Below are 15,527 nucleotides of genomic sequence, written 5' to 3'. Positions count from 1 at the left end.
GTTTGTATGTGTGTTTGAGAGTGGGATTTGATTTTTATGACATCATCTTGCCCATAGATTAGCAGCCTAACCTTCTGGGGAGCTGTAGCAACCTGTATGGAACTCTGAGGGAGGAGCACAAGTTGCAGGAGAAGTTTGGAGGAGGGACCAGGAAGCTAGTCTGTGTGCACAAGGCTGGAATGCTGGCTGCAGCACCTCTGTCAGCAGTTTTAATTTTACAAGCATGGAGTCCACATGTTGCTACCTAGCATGTGGTACAGGAAACAATAACTAGGAGACCTGGGAAGAAATTCAGAAAATACACACTCAGGCTGAAGATAAGGACAGTTGTCCTGCCAGTGGATCTTAGATCATGTAACAGCTTCAAGGTAAGTAATGGAAACTTCATTACTGGGGCCACTTCAAAATGGACTGGACAAAGCCAGGGATCCCCTAGTGCTCCCTAAAAGGGGTTGGGATCCTGGTGCAGGAAAGGCCGAGATGCACTGAGCTAGAGAACAAGGTAGGTGACTACCCTGTGCAGCCCCCTAGGTGATGGACTCGCTGATATAGTAGAACATTTCCCTCTCACTTGTCTGCGTCTGTGCTTGACCTTAGAAATTGACCCAGTGGAATTCTTGCCAAAGAAGAGCTTTTTCACTGGATCATTTTAGATTCTGGATCTAGGTTCCTAAGTAAATGGATTCTTAAAACTTCTTCCCTAATCCTCCTGCTCGTTACTCATTGATGCAGCATGGAGGCTGTTGCCCTGGGGAGCCCCAGATGAAATTTTCATGAGCCCAAACCCTACTTTCATACCAGCAGCCGCCTGATAAGCAAAATCTCCATGTGGGCTGTGGATTTGTCCTGGATAGTTAAATCACAGCAGCTATATTTATTCTCCTGCTCACGACCCTGGGGAATGGGAAGGCGGAAATGGGGCAAACGTCCGTGTTAAGAAATGTTTTCTAAAACGTAATGAAATGAGCAAATTGCCCACAAGAATCCCCTGCGGCTGCCAAGCCAAACCTCCCAGTTTGCTCTTGCGGATAAGATTTTCAGAGAGGCCTAATGGAAATTAGTCACTCGGCACCAGCGGAAAATCAATGTGGGTTGAGCACCTGCCTCCCTTAGAAAAAGAGATGGAGAAGAAAGATGGGCTAAAGTAGAAGGGGAAACACAAACAACACGGGGAAACAGAAGGGTGCGAGGGAGACTTGGGAGAGAGGTTGAGCCAGCATAGGAACCGTGAGGAAAAGGGAGTTGGGAGGCCACAGCAGTGGGAAACTAGATCCAAGGAGAGGCAGGAGTAGGTGGAGATACAAAGTGCTCTGCTGGATGGATCCAAGATGGGACAATTCAGTAGAGAGCAATAGGAGGTGATGCTGGCTATGACCATGCTAGGTTTACTAGTGCTGGTGACAGTTAGTTTTAATACCCAGTCCTCCCATTTTCTCCCCACCCTCCCCACCCTGATACAGTGCAGCCAGGCTGGTGCAATCTGTATGATACCCAGTACCGGGTTTACAATGATGCCAGAAGAGGCCCTGGTGCCCAGACTATGGCCACACCCCCTGCTCCACCTGCGATCCGCCCTGAGGCCACTCCCCCACTTGGCCTCTCCTGCCCCGGACGACCCACCTCTGGCTCGTTCCTCTCCGCACCCACCTGCTGCTTGCTCCTTTCTGCCCCCTACCCCTGTGTGAGTGGTGGGCCGGGCCTCTGGGGGAAGAGGCCAAGCGGGGGCAGGGCCTGGGGGTGAAGTGGGGGAGCCGTGGCCACAGTCCAGGCTCCAGGGCCCAGAAAAGGTTAATCCAGCCCTGATGATACCATGAAGTTTTAGAAGCAGCCAGCAAGCCCCATATTAAGCAGCCCATCTAAGCCAGCAGGGGTGAGGGATGATCTGTACCAGCCTCCCACCCTGGCTCCAGTGCCAGCTGTCCGTGGCTAGAGGTCGCTCCAGGCTGCTTTTGAAAGCCAAGGGTGTTCAGTGGGGCTGCAGGTTTTGCAGCCACAAAACTGACAATAGTGTATAGAGGGGAGGAGAGCACACAGGCAGGCTGCAAAGACATCCTCCCCCCGTGCCACCCCGTTGCTCAGGTTCTGATTATAAGTCGCTATGCAAAAGCTGTAAGAACTAAATTAATAGATTTTTAAGGTCCCACGGGACCATTATGCTCACCTAACACAGGCTGACCTGCAGCTATGGCTTCCGTTGGCGTTCGGGCACAGCCACCCGGTAAGGGGTGCCAAAACCATTTCACACCCGGCATCAACTGTTGCGTTGGCATCTACAAAGCGTGCTGGGGACAGTTTGCATGGGACTCTATCGGGAACTCTACAGGAAAGGAAGCGCCATTGCGTTTTAATGCGTCAGCCAGTCCGCGGGCTGCAAGGCGCTCTCGGGTTTGTGTCCTCCCAGGGCGTGAGAACACAGCACTTTGCCTCGCACCCTGCTGGAGGCCCATGGTTCTATGTCTGACTAGGAGGTTTGGCAGTAAAATTCACTGCATCTAGGGCACCCAAGCTGACGCTTTGCCACCAGCGAGGGCTCTGGGGGGAGCTGAGCAGCTGGTTACACAGGACAGCTGAAAAATGGGTCCTTGAGTATTTGCCTATTTGTCTTTCTGTGAAACACCTGTTAGCACCTCGCTCTCAGGGGCCTTCCCGCCAGAAGCAAAGCTAATGCTCCAATCTGTGGGAGCTTGGCTGAATTCACGCCAACGTGTAAAAGAACTGGAGCCTCTCACAGCTGAGCTCTCTGCAAGGGTCAGCCAGTCCCTTTGCAGTGTCTGCCTAGATCTTCTAATCTGACCTGAACATCACAGGTTCCACCCAGCACCCACCCACTGAACCCAACAACCAGAATAAGACCAAATTACACAGCCTTCAAGAGACTAACCTACTGTGTGCGGCAGGCAGAGAACAGGGAGGCCTGAGGTGCACCAATGCCTCAGGGCCCCACAATGGCGTGAGATCTACCCAGCTGATATGTCCTAATTTCTTCCAGCGCCTCCTCTTCTGATGGCTCCACATCTTTCACCGTTTCACCTTTATTACTTGAGAAGGTGGGTCTAGGCTCGCTATCTCCTCAACATCCTCTGTGATGAACATCAAAGAAAACATTTGTCTCTGTAGTTGCACTCCCAGTTCTTTAGTATTCCAGCAAATCCACCAATTCTCTCAGTCTTCTTGTTTCTGATCTACTGTCTCTGACATACCAGTGTTATCTCCATTGGGGGGAAAGCCCGGAACAGCAAAGCGCCTCGTGTGAACACTCTTATTGCCAGGTGAGTGCCTTTGTGTGGGTTAGGTCAATCCACTGCGGAGTAAGTGTCCACACAGGGAGTTAGTGCAGAACAGCTATTGCACTTTGAATTCCCACCCTGGCTATTCTTCACTCACGGCCCTGTCAATTCCCCAATTCCCTGTGAATTAGACAAGCCCTTACGTTACCTCTTGTGATTTGTTTCTGCCTTTGGCTATTTGCTCCTCAAATTCCCTCTTGATAGGCCCAGTGTCCATCTACAGAGTCTGGGCTCTCCATTCCCATTGTTGACACACTGACCCTTCTAAAGCTTGGCTTCCTTTTTCATATAGGGCTACCCCTGCCTTCTGCAACTCCGTTCCGGTTGCCCAGACTCCAGGCTGAGTCTAAGGGCCGGATGCTCAAGGAGGAACGTAAGTGCTGCCAGGCGGAGTGGGGCAGCACCCATCTTTTAGGTGCTGGGCTGCCCAGGGGAATTCACAGCTCCGCGTTAGGTGTCCAGGCTCCCCACACACACAATGTGTGGGGCACTTTAGGCACCGAGTCACAAAAGCCAGCAAGCTCAGCGGTGAGCTGCCTAAACTAGCCACTAGCCCAGGGGTGGGCAAACTTTTTGGCCCGAGGGCCACATCTGGGAGGGGAAATGGTATGCAGGGCCGGGGCAGGGAGTTGGGGTGCAGGAAGGAGTACAGGGTGTAGGAGGCGGTGCGGTGTACAGGAAGGGGCTCAGGGCAAGGGATTGGGGCAGAGGAGAGGTGCGGGGTGTATGAGGGGGCTCAGGGAAGTGGGTTGGGGTGCAGAGTGCAGGAGGGGGCTCAGGGCAGGGGTGCGGACTGTGGGAGGGGGCTCAGGGCAAGGGGTTGGGGTGCAGGAGGGGTGTGGGGTGTGACGGGGCTCAGGGTAAGGGGTTGGGATGCAGGAGGGGTGTGGCAAGGGGTTGGGGTGCATGGGAGGGCAGGGGGCTTAGGGCAGGGAGTTGGGAGGAGGGGTTCGGGCTCCGGGGTGGCAGCGGCGTGCACTGGGGCCAGGGGAGGGTCCCTGCCTGCCTGCCCTGGCCCCGCGCCGCTCTGGGAAGCGGCAGGAACCACGTCCCGGCGTGGCCCCTGGGGGTAGGGGGGGCACAGGACTCCGCACGCTGCCCTTGCCACGCCTCCAGGTACCTCCCCCAAAGCTCCCATTGGCCGCGGTTCTCCATTCCCGGCCAATGGGAGCTGGGGGGGGGGGGGGGCGGTGCCTGGAGGCAAGAGTCCCCTGCCCCCCCTGGGGCCCCAGGGACGTGGTGCCAGCCGCTTCTGAGAGCAGTGGGGGCAATCCTGCGGGCTGGATCCAAAGCCCCGAGGGGCTGGATCCGGCCCATGGGTCGTAGTTTGCCCACCCCTGCACTAGCCAGTCAGGGGCTTTAGGGACTGTCACAGTGGAACTTAAGTGCCTAGATCCAAATCTAGTTTGGCACCTAACTCCCATTGAAACCATCTAAATATCTTTGAGGCTCCTACAGGTCAGGCAGCAGCTGGACGGGGATTTCGTGAATGCCAGCAGCACCTAAAATGCTTTCTGCAGAAGCCGGAACATCAGCTTTACTTTTGGAAGTAACCAGACGGTTTTTCCTTAATCCTGTTACCAAAAACAATTGTCCCACAGATTCACTTGCGCGAGCCGTTCTGAGAACACGCCTTGAAAATATGGAAGTGCTTAAATGTTACAGAAGCCCTTCAGAGGCCTAGGAACCCTGCTCTTGTAACTAGTAAGAGAATATCCTCGCTAATCTGTCGCAAGGCGAGGCAAAATGATACAGCTTCTCTAGCGATAGGCCAGGTTCTGCCTCCCTTATTCGCATTGTCTGCAATCTTACTCCACCATCGTCCCATTGAAGTCAGGGGGCTTCTTGTCCGGAAAATTGCTACAGCGTGCGAGTGCTCGGCTGGACTGAAGCTATTGCTAAGGTTATCTGTGGAATGTTTAAGTAGTGAGGCTCAGATCCTCAAAGGGCTTGAGGCACCAAATTCCCATGAGCATTAGGTACCTAAATACCTTGGCAGATACTGTCTTGACCCCTTTTCGGTGTCAAAACTAGGTGCTGGAGATGCATATGCATCTTACAGTGGCCCCACTGTTATACAGTAGCAATGGGTGGCCCAGTAACCCAGACCAAGCCAAGCCTCCCACTTGAGAAGAAAAAGTTTCCGAAATGAGAAAATACTTGACTATAACACCGGTACTTTGCCTGTGCTATAGCCTCGTCCATGTGAGGCCTTCAGGGAGCATTAATTAAGATGGAAAAACTGATGCACAGAGAAGATCAGGTAAGCGAGTCAAAAACGACTGCCCATTAGCAGATTAAACACGGTACAAACCCAGTGTATGGAGGCCGGAGAGCAAAGTTTTGCCTTTTCTTTACTGACCCCAGGATCTCTGTGTAGAATGAAAGCATTACCTGGTTCGTGGTGCCTGATATCCTGGGTATACCTAAAAGCAACTGTGGCTTGCCCAGCATGGCACGGTGAGTGAGCCTTTGCTACGTGCATCCAATGAAGCGAGCTGTCGCTCACGAAAGCTTATGCTCAAATAAATTTGTTAGTCTCTAAGGTGCCACAAGTACTCCTTTTCTTTCTACAGAGAGAGAAATCCTGCTAGGTCGCACATTTTAAAGGTAAGACATTGCCTTTTCTTCCAAACTGCCCAGTGCATCATGTTTGCGGAACGATAACTTCCCAAGGTTAGGAACAAATATTTATCTCACCGCGTATTGGTTCTATGCTGCAGCTAATCTCCATTCTTGGCTTCAGGTCAAACTGGTCTTACCCTATAAGTAGTCAGCAGTCCCCTTCGCTGAACCTAGACAGTCACCATGTTCGGGTTTGTGTTCCTCGCTTTGCTCCTGGGCTATGGTAAGTTTTTTATATGTCTGGCAACTCCAGTCTCCTTGGATGGGAAGGGAGAGGGGAGGCCCGAAATGAGTGCAGGGGGCTGCCAAATGACAGCCTTGGCGACTGAAGGCCTCTCCCTCACCACAAGCTGGAGCACTGAGCAAGCTTCCTGCCGGTGTCCCTCAAACCTACTCCACAGGGACTTCTTCCAGGAGCCAGATGGGAATTCAGTTACCTTGGCCCAGTTAGACCTTGGCCTCACTACAGAGACTCCAGCAAGGTGACCAGTTCACACCTGCTGCAATATGGACACTTGTTCCTGAGAATTTGACAGTTGCACTTGAGACTGGACCCAATTTGGGTCAGTTAACTTGGGGGATTTCCTTGGTGCAATTTACTGTCAGTGCCCATAGCATATTGAATGCAGGTTTACCATACACAGGGCTTCTCCTCTTCCCTCCTAAGTTTCCTTGGTATGTTGCACCACATCCTTTAGTGAACATCTCTTCTTCAGATGCCCAGCTCAGCTTGATGACAAACTTGCATTCAATCCAATCGCATGGGCGGGCAGGGGGCAGGGGAGTTCAGGTGGAAATAAAGCTCACAAGCACATTCCCCGTCCCCAAATGAACTTGGGACTCCTTGAGCTGGTTAGCAGACAGGAGCATAGGGTCAGGCCATTAGTATCAGGTTGTGGTAATTTGTAAATGCTCATCTCTCTTCCCTGTTGCATTTCCCAGCCTACAGTTGTGGCGTCCCTGCCTACCCACCTTTTGTCGCCCGTGTGGTCGGAGGTGAAGATGCCAATCCCCACAGCTGGCCCTGGCAGGTAAAGAAGCAGCGTTATTATTGCCCAAGATTGGGCTTTATTTTTTTAACCACTGGGTGAAATCCAGGCTAACGTCCTCATGCTTTCGGTGAATTTCAGATTTCCCTCCAGTACGACAAAAGTGGCGTCTGGGCTCACACATGTGGCGGGACCCTTATTGCTACCAACTGGGTCCTCACTGCGGCCCACTGCATCAGGTAAACCAGTGGCTTTCAAGCTTTCCAGACGACTGTACCCCTTGCAGGAGTCTGATTGGTCTTGTGTACCCCAAGATTCACCTCACTTAAAAACAACTTGCTTACAAAATCAGACATGAAAACACAAAAGTGTTACAGCACATGATTACTGAAAAATTTCTTACTGTCTCATTTTCACCATAGAATTATAAAAATAAATCACTTGGAATATAAATATTGTACTCACAGTTAAGTGTATAGTATACAGAGCCGTATAAACCAGTCATTGTACGAAATTTTACTTTGTACTGACTTTGCTGGTGCTTTTTATGTAGCCTGTTGCAAAGCTAGGCAAATAGCTAGATGAGTTGCTGTACCCCCTGGAAGACCTCTGCGTACCCCCCAGGGATACATGTACCATGGCTGAGAACCACTGAGATAAACAAATAGCCATGGTGGGTGAACGAGGGCAGATAAGCCATGCGCACAAACTAGGAGCGGAAGTTTTTTGCCAAGGGAACAGGCCCCAAGCCCTTGTCCAGGAAGTCCAAGTGTTTAGTGCAGAAACGCAGCTGGGGAGGGGACCAAGAGTGAGAATACGCAACTCATGCTAGGGGTGTGTGGGTCTTTGCCTTCACCTGGTGCCTGATCCACAATGAGGCTAATAGCTGTCCGCTAACAGAGTTACTTCCTTAGCTTTCATTGATGGCCTCGTCACAGCTAGGAAACTAATGCAAGGCCTAAGCAGATAAGCTGTGAATTTGAAGACGTAAGTTTAACAGTGTTTTCTCCTGCCGTTTGTTCCTATAGCAACAGCAGAACATACCGAGTTCTACTGGGGAAACAAAACCTGGAGGTCGAGGAACCTGGCTCTGTGGCCGCTGCTGTGGAGAAGATCATTGTCCATGAGAAATGGAACTCCTTCCTGATCATGTAAATCCTCTAAGGCCCCTGGGTGCTGGGGGCTCTACAGTTTCTCTTTCAGCAGTTGTGCTGTGAAAGCTGAGCTCAAATCAGCCAGTTCTGGCTCTATTTCACTGATTGCCCCCTAAGCCACTTTGATTAAAATATGCCTCTGACAGCTGCAATAAGGAAAGTTGCTATTCAGGCGGGCCACTCTTGTGTAAAGAGAATTATTGGGTCATGTCACCAACCCTCATTCTCTCACCACCGCCCCAAACTCACTGCCAGCCTTCCCTGCTTTGATCTGGAGTCACGTGACGTGTTTCCTTTGGGAAGCTAAGGAGTGGGCAGGGGAGATTTTTGGTTCCGTTTGCTTTCTGACTGGCTGCCGTGTGGGATGTGCTTTGGTGAGGTGGTTCTAGTGAAGGGTTGCTTTTGTAATGGAATGTCACGGTTCAGATTACATCAATTCAATCAAATTAAGAAGACAGGCCGGGGTAAGGCACAAACACCTCAGCAGTTGTTTTATGGCTACATTGGCTGTCCATGTTTTTTTTTTTTTTTTTTTTTGACTGGCTCAGATATTAAACTTCGTTTATTCTCATAACTCAAGTTTAAAGTGTTTGCAAACTAAGGCATGTATTTAATGTGTGCGAAAAAGTGGTTGGTAAAATTCTCAAAAAGGCCCAAGTGACTTAGGCACCTAGGTCTCACTGAAAGTCAAAGGGACACAGGTTTTAAGTACCCAGGTCATTTTTGAAAATGGGACTTAAGCCGTTTTGACACTTTTGCTCTTTATCCAGTATATTGATATTGCATCTTTATTTACGGTGGGATTATTTTTTAACACCATGTTTTGAAATTTGGATCCTACTCTAATACTGCTTAAAGATGCCAACCCTGCAGCTTCCTTCCCACAGGCAAAACTCCCACTGAAATCTGGCCCTGCATAGAGCTACTGAACTGGACTTGTGTCCTCTCTGCTTGAGAGAGTTGCTGTTTGTTCTGTGGGTCTGCCTTCCACACCAAGTCAGGACTGAGCATAGACATTGACATAGACATCCGGCAGTTAGAAATGAGCGAAGGAGGGAAAGGAAGGTTGTTAGTGAGCCCACTCACTCTTGAGTGTGGAAGGAACAAGAACTTGAACATCTTACTCAGCTAGAAAAGAAAAGGTGGGTAAGAGGGTCTCAAAGGGTCTCTCAGTCCTAAGGAGTCCAGTGTTTCCCAGCTGAGTTTAAACTTCCCCTCCCGATCTGATTTGGGTTTCAGCAACGATATTGCCCTGATCAAGCTAGCGGAGCCCGTACAACTGAGCAAGACGATCCAGCCAGCCTGCCTTCCTGCAAACGGTGCAATCCTGACACAAGACTTCCCCTGCTACATCACCGGATGGGGACGCCTTTGGAGTGAGTAGAGCACCTTCTCCTACAGCCGTGGTGTCCCGCTCCTGGGACTTGGCCCAGTACCGATAAACTCCAGTTGTTGCTGAGTATTACTCCAGGCTACCTGTTTTAACAATGAGCCTCCTTTGCAAGCTTCCCATGTCACTGGCCCCGCTCTGACATGCCATGGCCCTCTCACAAAGCTAAGATCTGGAACAGCCCATGCACTGTGAAAGGCTAGAGTGAGCATGGGCTGGTTCAGTGGAGGCCAAAGCATGGGGAACTGGTGCAGGTGGCCAAAAAGATTGGAAACTATTATGCTGGAGGAAATAGGACACAGTGCCTTCAGGCTGACTGAGCTCCTGAACCAGAAACCAAAGGATGTCTGAGCTTGGATTTCCCTTGGAGCCAGATCAGATCTCAGACTCCCAAAAGAGCTAATAAATCATAGAGGTTAGAGGTGGAAGAGAGTTAGGAGAGTTACTAGTTTACCTGCTTGACAATGCAGCATTGATTCCTACTCTTTGTTCTAGTCCTTTTCCCAGTCTAGTCTTCTCTGATTAACATCTTAAATTTACCTTTACTCAGTTTCTTCCCATAATGCTTTTACGCACCCTCAGTGATTCTTCTCCTTCCTTTGCTGTTTGCACCCTTCATATACTGGTATCTTGAGTGATCACCAATAGCCAGTCAATCTGATGTTTCCATTTTCTGAATAACCTCCCTTGTGAGGAAGACAGCTCCTGACTTGGCTTCTCACCTGTGTAAAACGCTCCTGATGGTTCTTTTTCTTTTTTTGTGACCCACTCTATTTACCAGCCAATGGCCCCATCTCTGATGATCTCCAGCAGGCATTGCTGCCTGTGGTGGACCATGCCACTTGCAGTCAGTGGGACTGGTGGGGCTTCATGGTCAGAGAAACCATGGTCTGTGCCGGAGGAGATGGAGTCGTTTCTGGATGCCAAGTAAGTCTTCCCAGCACGGTAGCGCTGCATCCTTTCTCATCACCTCTCAAGAAAGGTGAGCAAATCCTGTTGGCAGGAACTGGGGCATGTGCTGATGGGTTCACAGCGGCATCTCAGTGGCTCCTAGGGACTCCCTAGCTATGAAAATTCAACCAAGAAAGTCCTCTGGATAATGACATCAAAGTGAGACTTGGCACCTCTGATATTTGCTAACAAGCTGAGTGAGTTTTGTGGCACAGCTGAGCAGTCCATGTATCAAGTTTGGAATATAGGACTCCCTGGAGTTACAGGTTCAAACCTAAGCAGGGATCAAGTCACCTCTCAAGCCATGTTATTTACTTCTTTTGGGGGGGGTAAGGGGAGGATTGAACTCAATCTTGCAAACCAATGTCCTTTTTGATCCGTGCAAATTAATTAAAGATCCCACAGTGCTTTTCATAAGATCCCAGTGTCTCTTCTAACTGCTGAGCAGAAGAGTTAATCTGGCTGTTCGCCACACCAGAGGGGCTGCATTTCACTGGTGATTGATGTATGCCTTTGACAACGCAGAACACAAATGTAAAAGATTCATCCACTTCATAGCTGAGCACAAGGCCCATCCTCTGAACTGAAGCAGCTGTTGCAGGTTAGAGTGAAGTGCCTGGGTGGAGAAGAAGTCTGAAGGTGCTCGCCTCACCCGTATCTGAACACGAGCCTCTTATTTCCATGCAGACACCAATTCACCCACTTCTGATAGAACAGTGGAATTCAGCTTGGCCACACACCCAATAGAACAAGTTACTCGAATGCATGAGCGAAGATACGCAAGGCTGCCTTGAAAAAGTCAAAGCTACCAGTTATTTCCTACTCCGAGTATAGAGAAAAATGGTAGTGTCCTATGTACAACACCGGGTCACATATGGACTTTCTGAACAGTGACCACAGTACAGAATGAAGGCATTATCCCCAAGAGTTTGAAGAAGTCCAAGACACTAGACACAAAAAAAAAAGGCAGAAATTCTCTCTGTATCCTCCCAAAGTCTTAATACTAAGAAAATCAGCCAAGCCTTATCGCTGAGCCAGAAGGACTGTTACTATAATAAAAGTTTCCCTCTTTTGTGTTGTGTCAGGGAGATTCTGGGGGCCCACTGAACTGTCATGGCGCTAATGCTTGGGAAGTACATGGCATTGTGAGCTTTGGATCTGGGCTGGGCTGCAACACTTATAAGAAGCCAACTGTCTTCACCCGGGTGTCTGCCTACATCGACTGGATAAATGAGGTAGGTATCGGCCCATTAAAGCAAAGCTCCAAGTGCTTAACTAGATTTCTGCACACTTACGTGAAATGATTATCTAGTTGCTTTTATTTAAGTACCTAAAAGAAAACCGGTTGACCCATCCCAGAACTACTATCTCTGTTTCCTTTTCAGTCAGCTCTCGATGACTAAATCAAATGTATAGGCCTGCACCAAAGCCCTCAAACTCTGGGGAAGTTTGGAGCAGGATCGCAACTGAACAGCCTTGGCCCATCTTTGGTGCCATCTCTACACAGCAAATGGTTTTGCTGCTGTCCTACAAAAATGAGGCATTCTTGTGTCCAGCGTCAAAAATGGAGGCCTAAAGTTAGGCTTACTTAGGTGTTGAAGTAAATAGCCTGAGCACCAAGGAGCTTCCATTGACTTCAGTGGGATTTCAGTGAGAGCTACTAGGTAAGGGGCAACTTTGAAAGTCCAGCCATTTATTTCATCCCTAGCTTTGAGCCTCCTGGCCTAGAAATAGTCTACAATGCTGGAAATGCCAATAGGAGAGGAGGCAACCCAGAGAGACTTAACTCAGCTGCACCATGCAGAAGGATTGTGGGCTTGCCTCAGATGCCGACGTTACTTTAGAGGAGAGTGGTCAGCTGTTCGGACACTTTTTGAAATTTACAAAGAAATCTCCCAGTTTTATGACCAGCTTGTTGCACGTGTATAAATCTAATTGGATACCCAGGACTTCGGGCCCATCTGTTTTAGCTTGCCACAGTATAGGTTACACTTCTCCAGTAGGAGAGAGCCATTGATGCTTCAGACAGAGTGGACTTGTAAATAAGAACTTGCTTTACCGGGAGCCATTTAGTCTGGTTTAGTGTGAAACTGTAACTTATTTTTTAAAAATGACTAACACTGCTTCTTTTCTTTCCCCTGTCACCAGAAAATAAATCTCAACTGAAGAGTCCAGCTCATTTCATTGATTGTAAATCCCAGGAAACCCTAATAAATTGTCTCATCATAACTTTCCTTGGTCCAGAGGCTGCTTGAAATGTGTCTGACACATGGGTACTTATTTACAGGAAATACACACAGTGCCAGTGACTTCAGTTAAGTTACACTGATTGACACCAGCTGAGGATCTGGCCCAGCTTTTTGCCTTTTCCCAGGGACACTTATACAGGGGAGAAAATACCTGAGACTAAACTGTGGAATCATGTGTGACTATCAATAGGCAAGAGTTGAAAGCAGATGGTTGTCCTTACTACTGCTGTTACCACAGCAGAACCTAGAGTTCCCAGTGCTATTCCACCAGGCGCTGTCCAAACACAACAGAGATATGGTCTGTACCTCAAATTCCTCAAGGATTGGCGAGCCCAGGCTGGGCTAAAAACAAGGGGTATCAGCTCAGCAGTGAAATGATCAAAGCTATTCTGGCATCTGTACATAACGCTGAAGTGAAAGCTGCCTTGCTTTGATTTTGGATGCTGATACATTCGCTTATACAACGGCTTTATCTCGCCGGTGATGCATCCCAAACCAGCAAGCCCACGAACCCGCGTCAGTTGCACACAACCAGGCTTGGCTCTTTGTGGAATGTAACTATAAAGTAGCCCCTGTCTTACTGGTCAGTAACTTCAGGCTCCATTTGAAGAAGTATAAGCCACTTCCCTCTGCAGCAGAGGGAAGCCCACTCACCCATATGTTTACTGTCCTGTGCTTGCAAAATCGCATAGCACATTCCCCCACAACCACTCAAAGGAAGATTTTTGTTATGCACAAGCAACAAAGCAAAGGAGGGGAAAGGTGTTGGTCCTACCTGGAACCACTCTCTGCCTGATCCTTTCATTTTTACGTTGAAAGAGATATTTGGATGCCCCCGTATGCTTTGGTAGATCATGCGGTAGAACTGTCTGAGGGACCACAGAGCTAAAATGACAAGTGAGCATCTCCTTTAACACGGCTGGTCTGGTGTGACTGGGACTGGGATGTTCACTGCAGGAGATCCCCAAGCATGGCGGGAGGAGGAGCAACACAGTGGAGCCACTCCATGGTGGCTGCTGTGCACCGTGCCACAATTCAGGGCAGCGGTAGCTGTTTTCCCCCTCCATGGTCCAGCACGGCACCCACTCCCCAGCTGTCACCTCTCGTGGGTGGGGACCTGCATCTTTCCCATTTCTGACCGGGGTATTCCGAGGCTGCACTGTTCCCTAACTACATGGTGAGTTCTCCAGCAAGCCAGACTGCCTAACCCAGCCAGCATCTGTGCTTTGCTTTCTCTCCAGAGGCTACAAACAGGGTAATGGCCCAGAGTTAAGTTACTGTGTAGCCCTTTCTAAGCAAGCACATTTATTCTTAAGGTGAAAGCATTACAGCAAAATCATTAGAAACGATAAAAGAACTGACATGCTTGCTATTAAGGTTACTGGAGATCAGGCCCCTAACGCCAACAGGCGCTGACAGGAGTCAGTCCTTCAAACCCTATGCACGGTTTTCTCCTGGGGCTACAAGTTCACAACTGCTTTAGCTCAGAGCAAGAACAACCGTGCATAGGTTTTGTTTTTCCTTTATAAGGTTTGGGTTTTTGCTCTTGTCCTCCTGTAACAGGTGATCAGCAGACACAGGTCCTTTCCTCAGGGCATAGCTTCAGAAGGCTGGGGTTTTGCACAACTGGGAAGGAGGGGTGGTTGTACATTTGCATTCACCTCCCCCTGACGATTTTCTGGGAAGCCCACTTAAATTTGTTTGTCCCAAAAGTTCATTCTGGCCAGGCACATTGTTTCAAATAGTCCTTTGGGGCTCAAAACACATCCCAGCGTTTACACTGGTCACCTCTCGCCGCTAGAGAAGTTGTGTACAATTCCACACTAACACATAAACGTTGCATTTTTAAAGGATGCCAGAGCTACTTAACCTTAATTCACTAAGGATTTTCCTGGATGATGCAGAAAATTGTCCTGTTGCACAGCCCTGTTGCGTAGGGGAGTGGCTAGGGGATTAATGCAGTCCTAGACGTGCCAGATCCAACCCTCCCCTGACCTGCTCCTCCAAAAACACCCGTGCATTGGAGAAGGGAGCATGGCTCTATAGAATCCATCTGTGGGCTCCTGGAATCCTGCCCCACCTTCCCATGGGCAGTGGAATGGTACCTGTTTGACTGCAATCAGGGATTGCTACACAATTTTTTTTTTAAGGGTGAGGGGTAGAGAAAAGATTTGGCTCTAACTCTGTATTGCATCTCGTAAGGGTGCCCGGGGCTGGAAGCCAGGCATTGCTGAGTTCTAACCCATTCACTGTTATCTCACATGAGCCACCTCGCCATTCTCCTCTTGGCAAAATGGGGTTAACACTTCCCTACTTCCCGGGGAGCACAGAGCGGGCTCACTGGTCTGTGCTTTGGGGATGAATGCGCATGCACAGCAGAGAGACTAAGACAGATCAAAGGCCTTCACAGAGCAAGAGCAGAGGGCTCCAGAAATGAAGAGGCAGCACCCAATCCATGTGCGCCAAACCGTGCCTCCTGGTGACTTTTAGGTTCACTACACAACCTACATTGTAGAAGGGAAATACTGTAAAATATTCACACTCTCGCTCTCTCTCACACTCACACGCACCTCGCCCCACCACCGTCCCCAGCTCTCTGTATAAGTCAATTGGCCTTTCTAAATTAAAGTGCCTGTGACACTGGGGAATTGAGCAAACTGGTTGAAAACAGCCCAATTCCTGTGGCACACGCAGCTATTTGCCACCAGTTCTCCTGCCAGTGTGCTGGGTGTTCCCAGAGCACATGGATTATTGGCTCCAAACTCTGAAGTGGGTTTTGCTCTTCGTTCAAATATTCCTCTGCTGTGGATTGATACTGAGACCAAACTCATCTCAAATCTGAGCCACCCCGGGTGCATTGCAGAGTTCCGTCATCAAGGCAA

At 49.4% G+C, this 15,527-nt stretch overlaps 1 protein-coding gene across 2 annotated transcripts; it reads left to right on the top strand.

Annotated features, from left to right (window-relative positions):
* Positions 1-5,941: 5,941 nt before the first annotated feature.
* Positions 5,942-12,618, top strand: LOC125624520 (chymotrypsin-C-like). Of its 2 annotated transcripts, XM_075121075.1 has the most exons (8): positions 5,942-6,135; positions 6,855-6,943; positions 7,043-7,140; positions 7,930-8,052; positions 9,295-9,431; positions 10,227-10,372; positions 11,482-11,631; positions 12,545-12,618. In XM_075121075.1, the coding sequence occupies exons 1-8, from the start codon at positions 6,096-6,098 to the stop codon at positions 12,560-12,562; spliced, it is 801 nt and encodes a 266-aa protein (XP_074977176.1). In that variant the 5' UTR covers positions 5,942-6,095; the 3' UTR covers positions 12,563-12,618. The 2 variants fall into 2 exon arrangements, with proteins under 2 accessions (XP_074977176.1, XP_074977175.1); XM_075121074.1 differs by having other exon boundaries at positions 11,482-12,591.
* Positions 12,619-15,527: the final 2,909 nt, after the last annotated feature.

This window comes from Caretta caretta, chromosome 18 (genome assembly GCF_965140235.1).
Source record: "Caretta caretta isolate rCarCar2 chromosome 18, rCarCar1.hap1, whole genome shotgun sequence".
NCBI classification, from domain to species: Eukaryota; Metazoa; Chordata; order Testudines; family Cheloniidae; genus Caretta; species Caretta caretta.
Note: the sequence above shows the minus strand (reverse complement) of the source record. Positions and strands in the feature narration are given on the sequence as shown.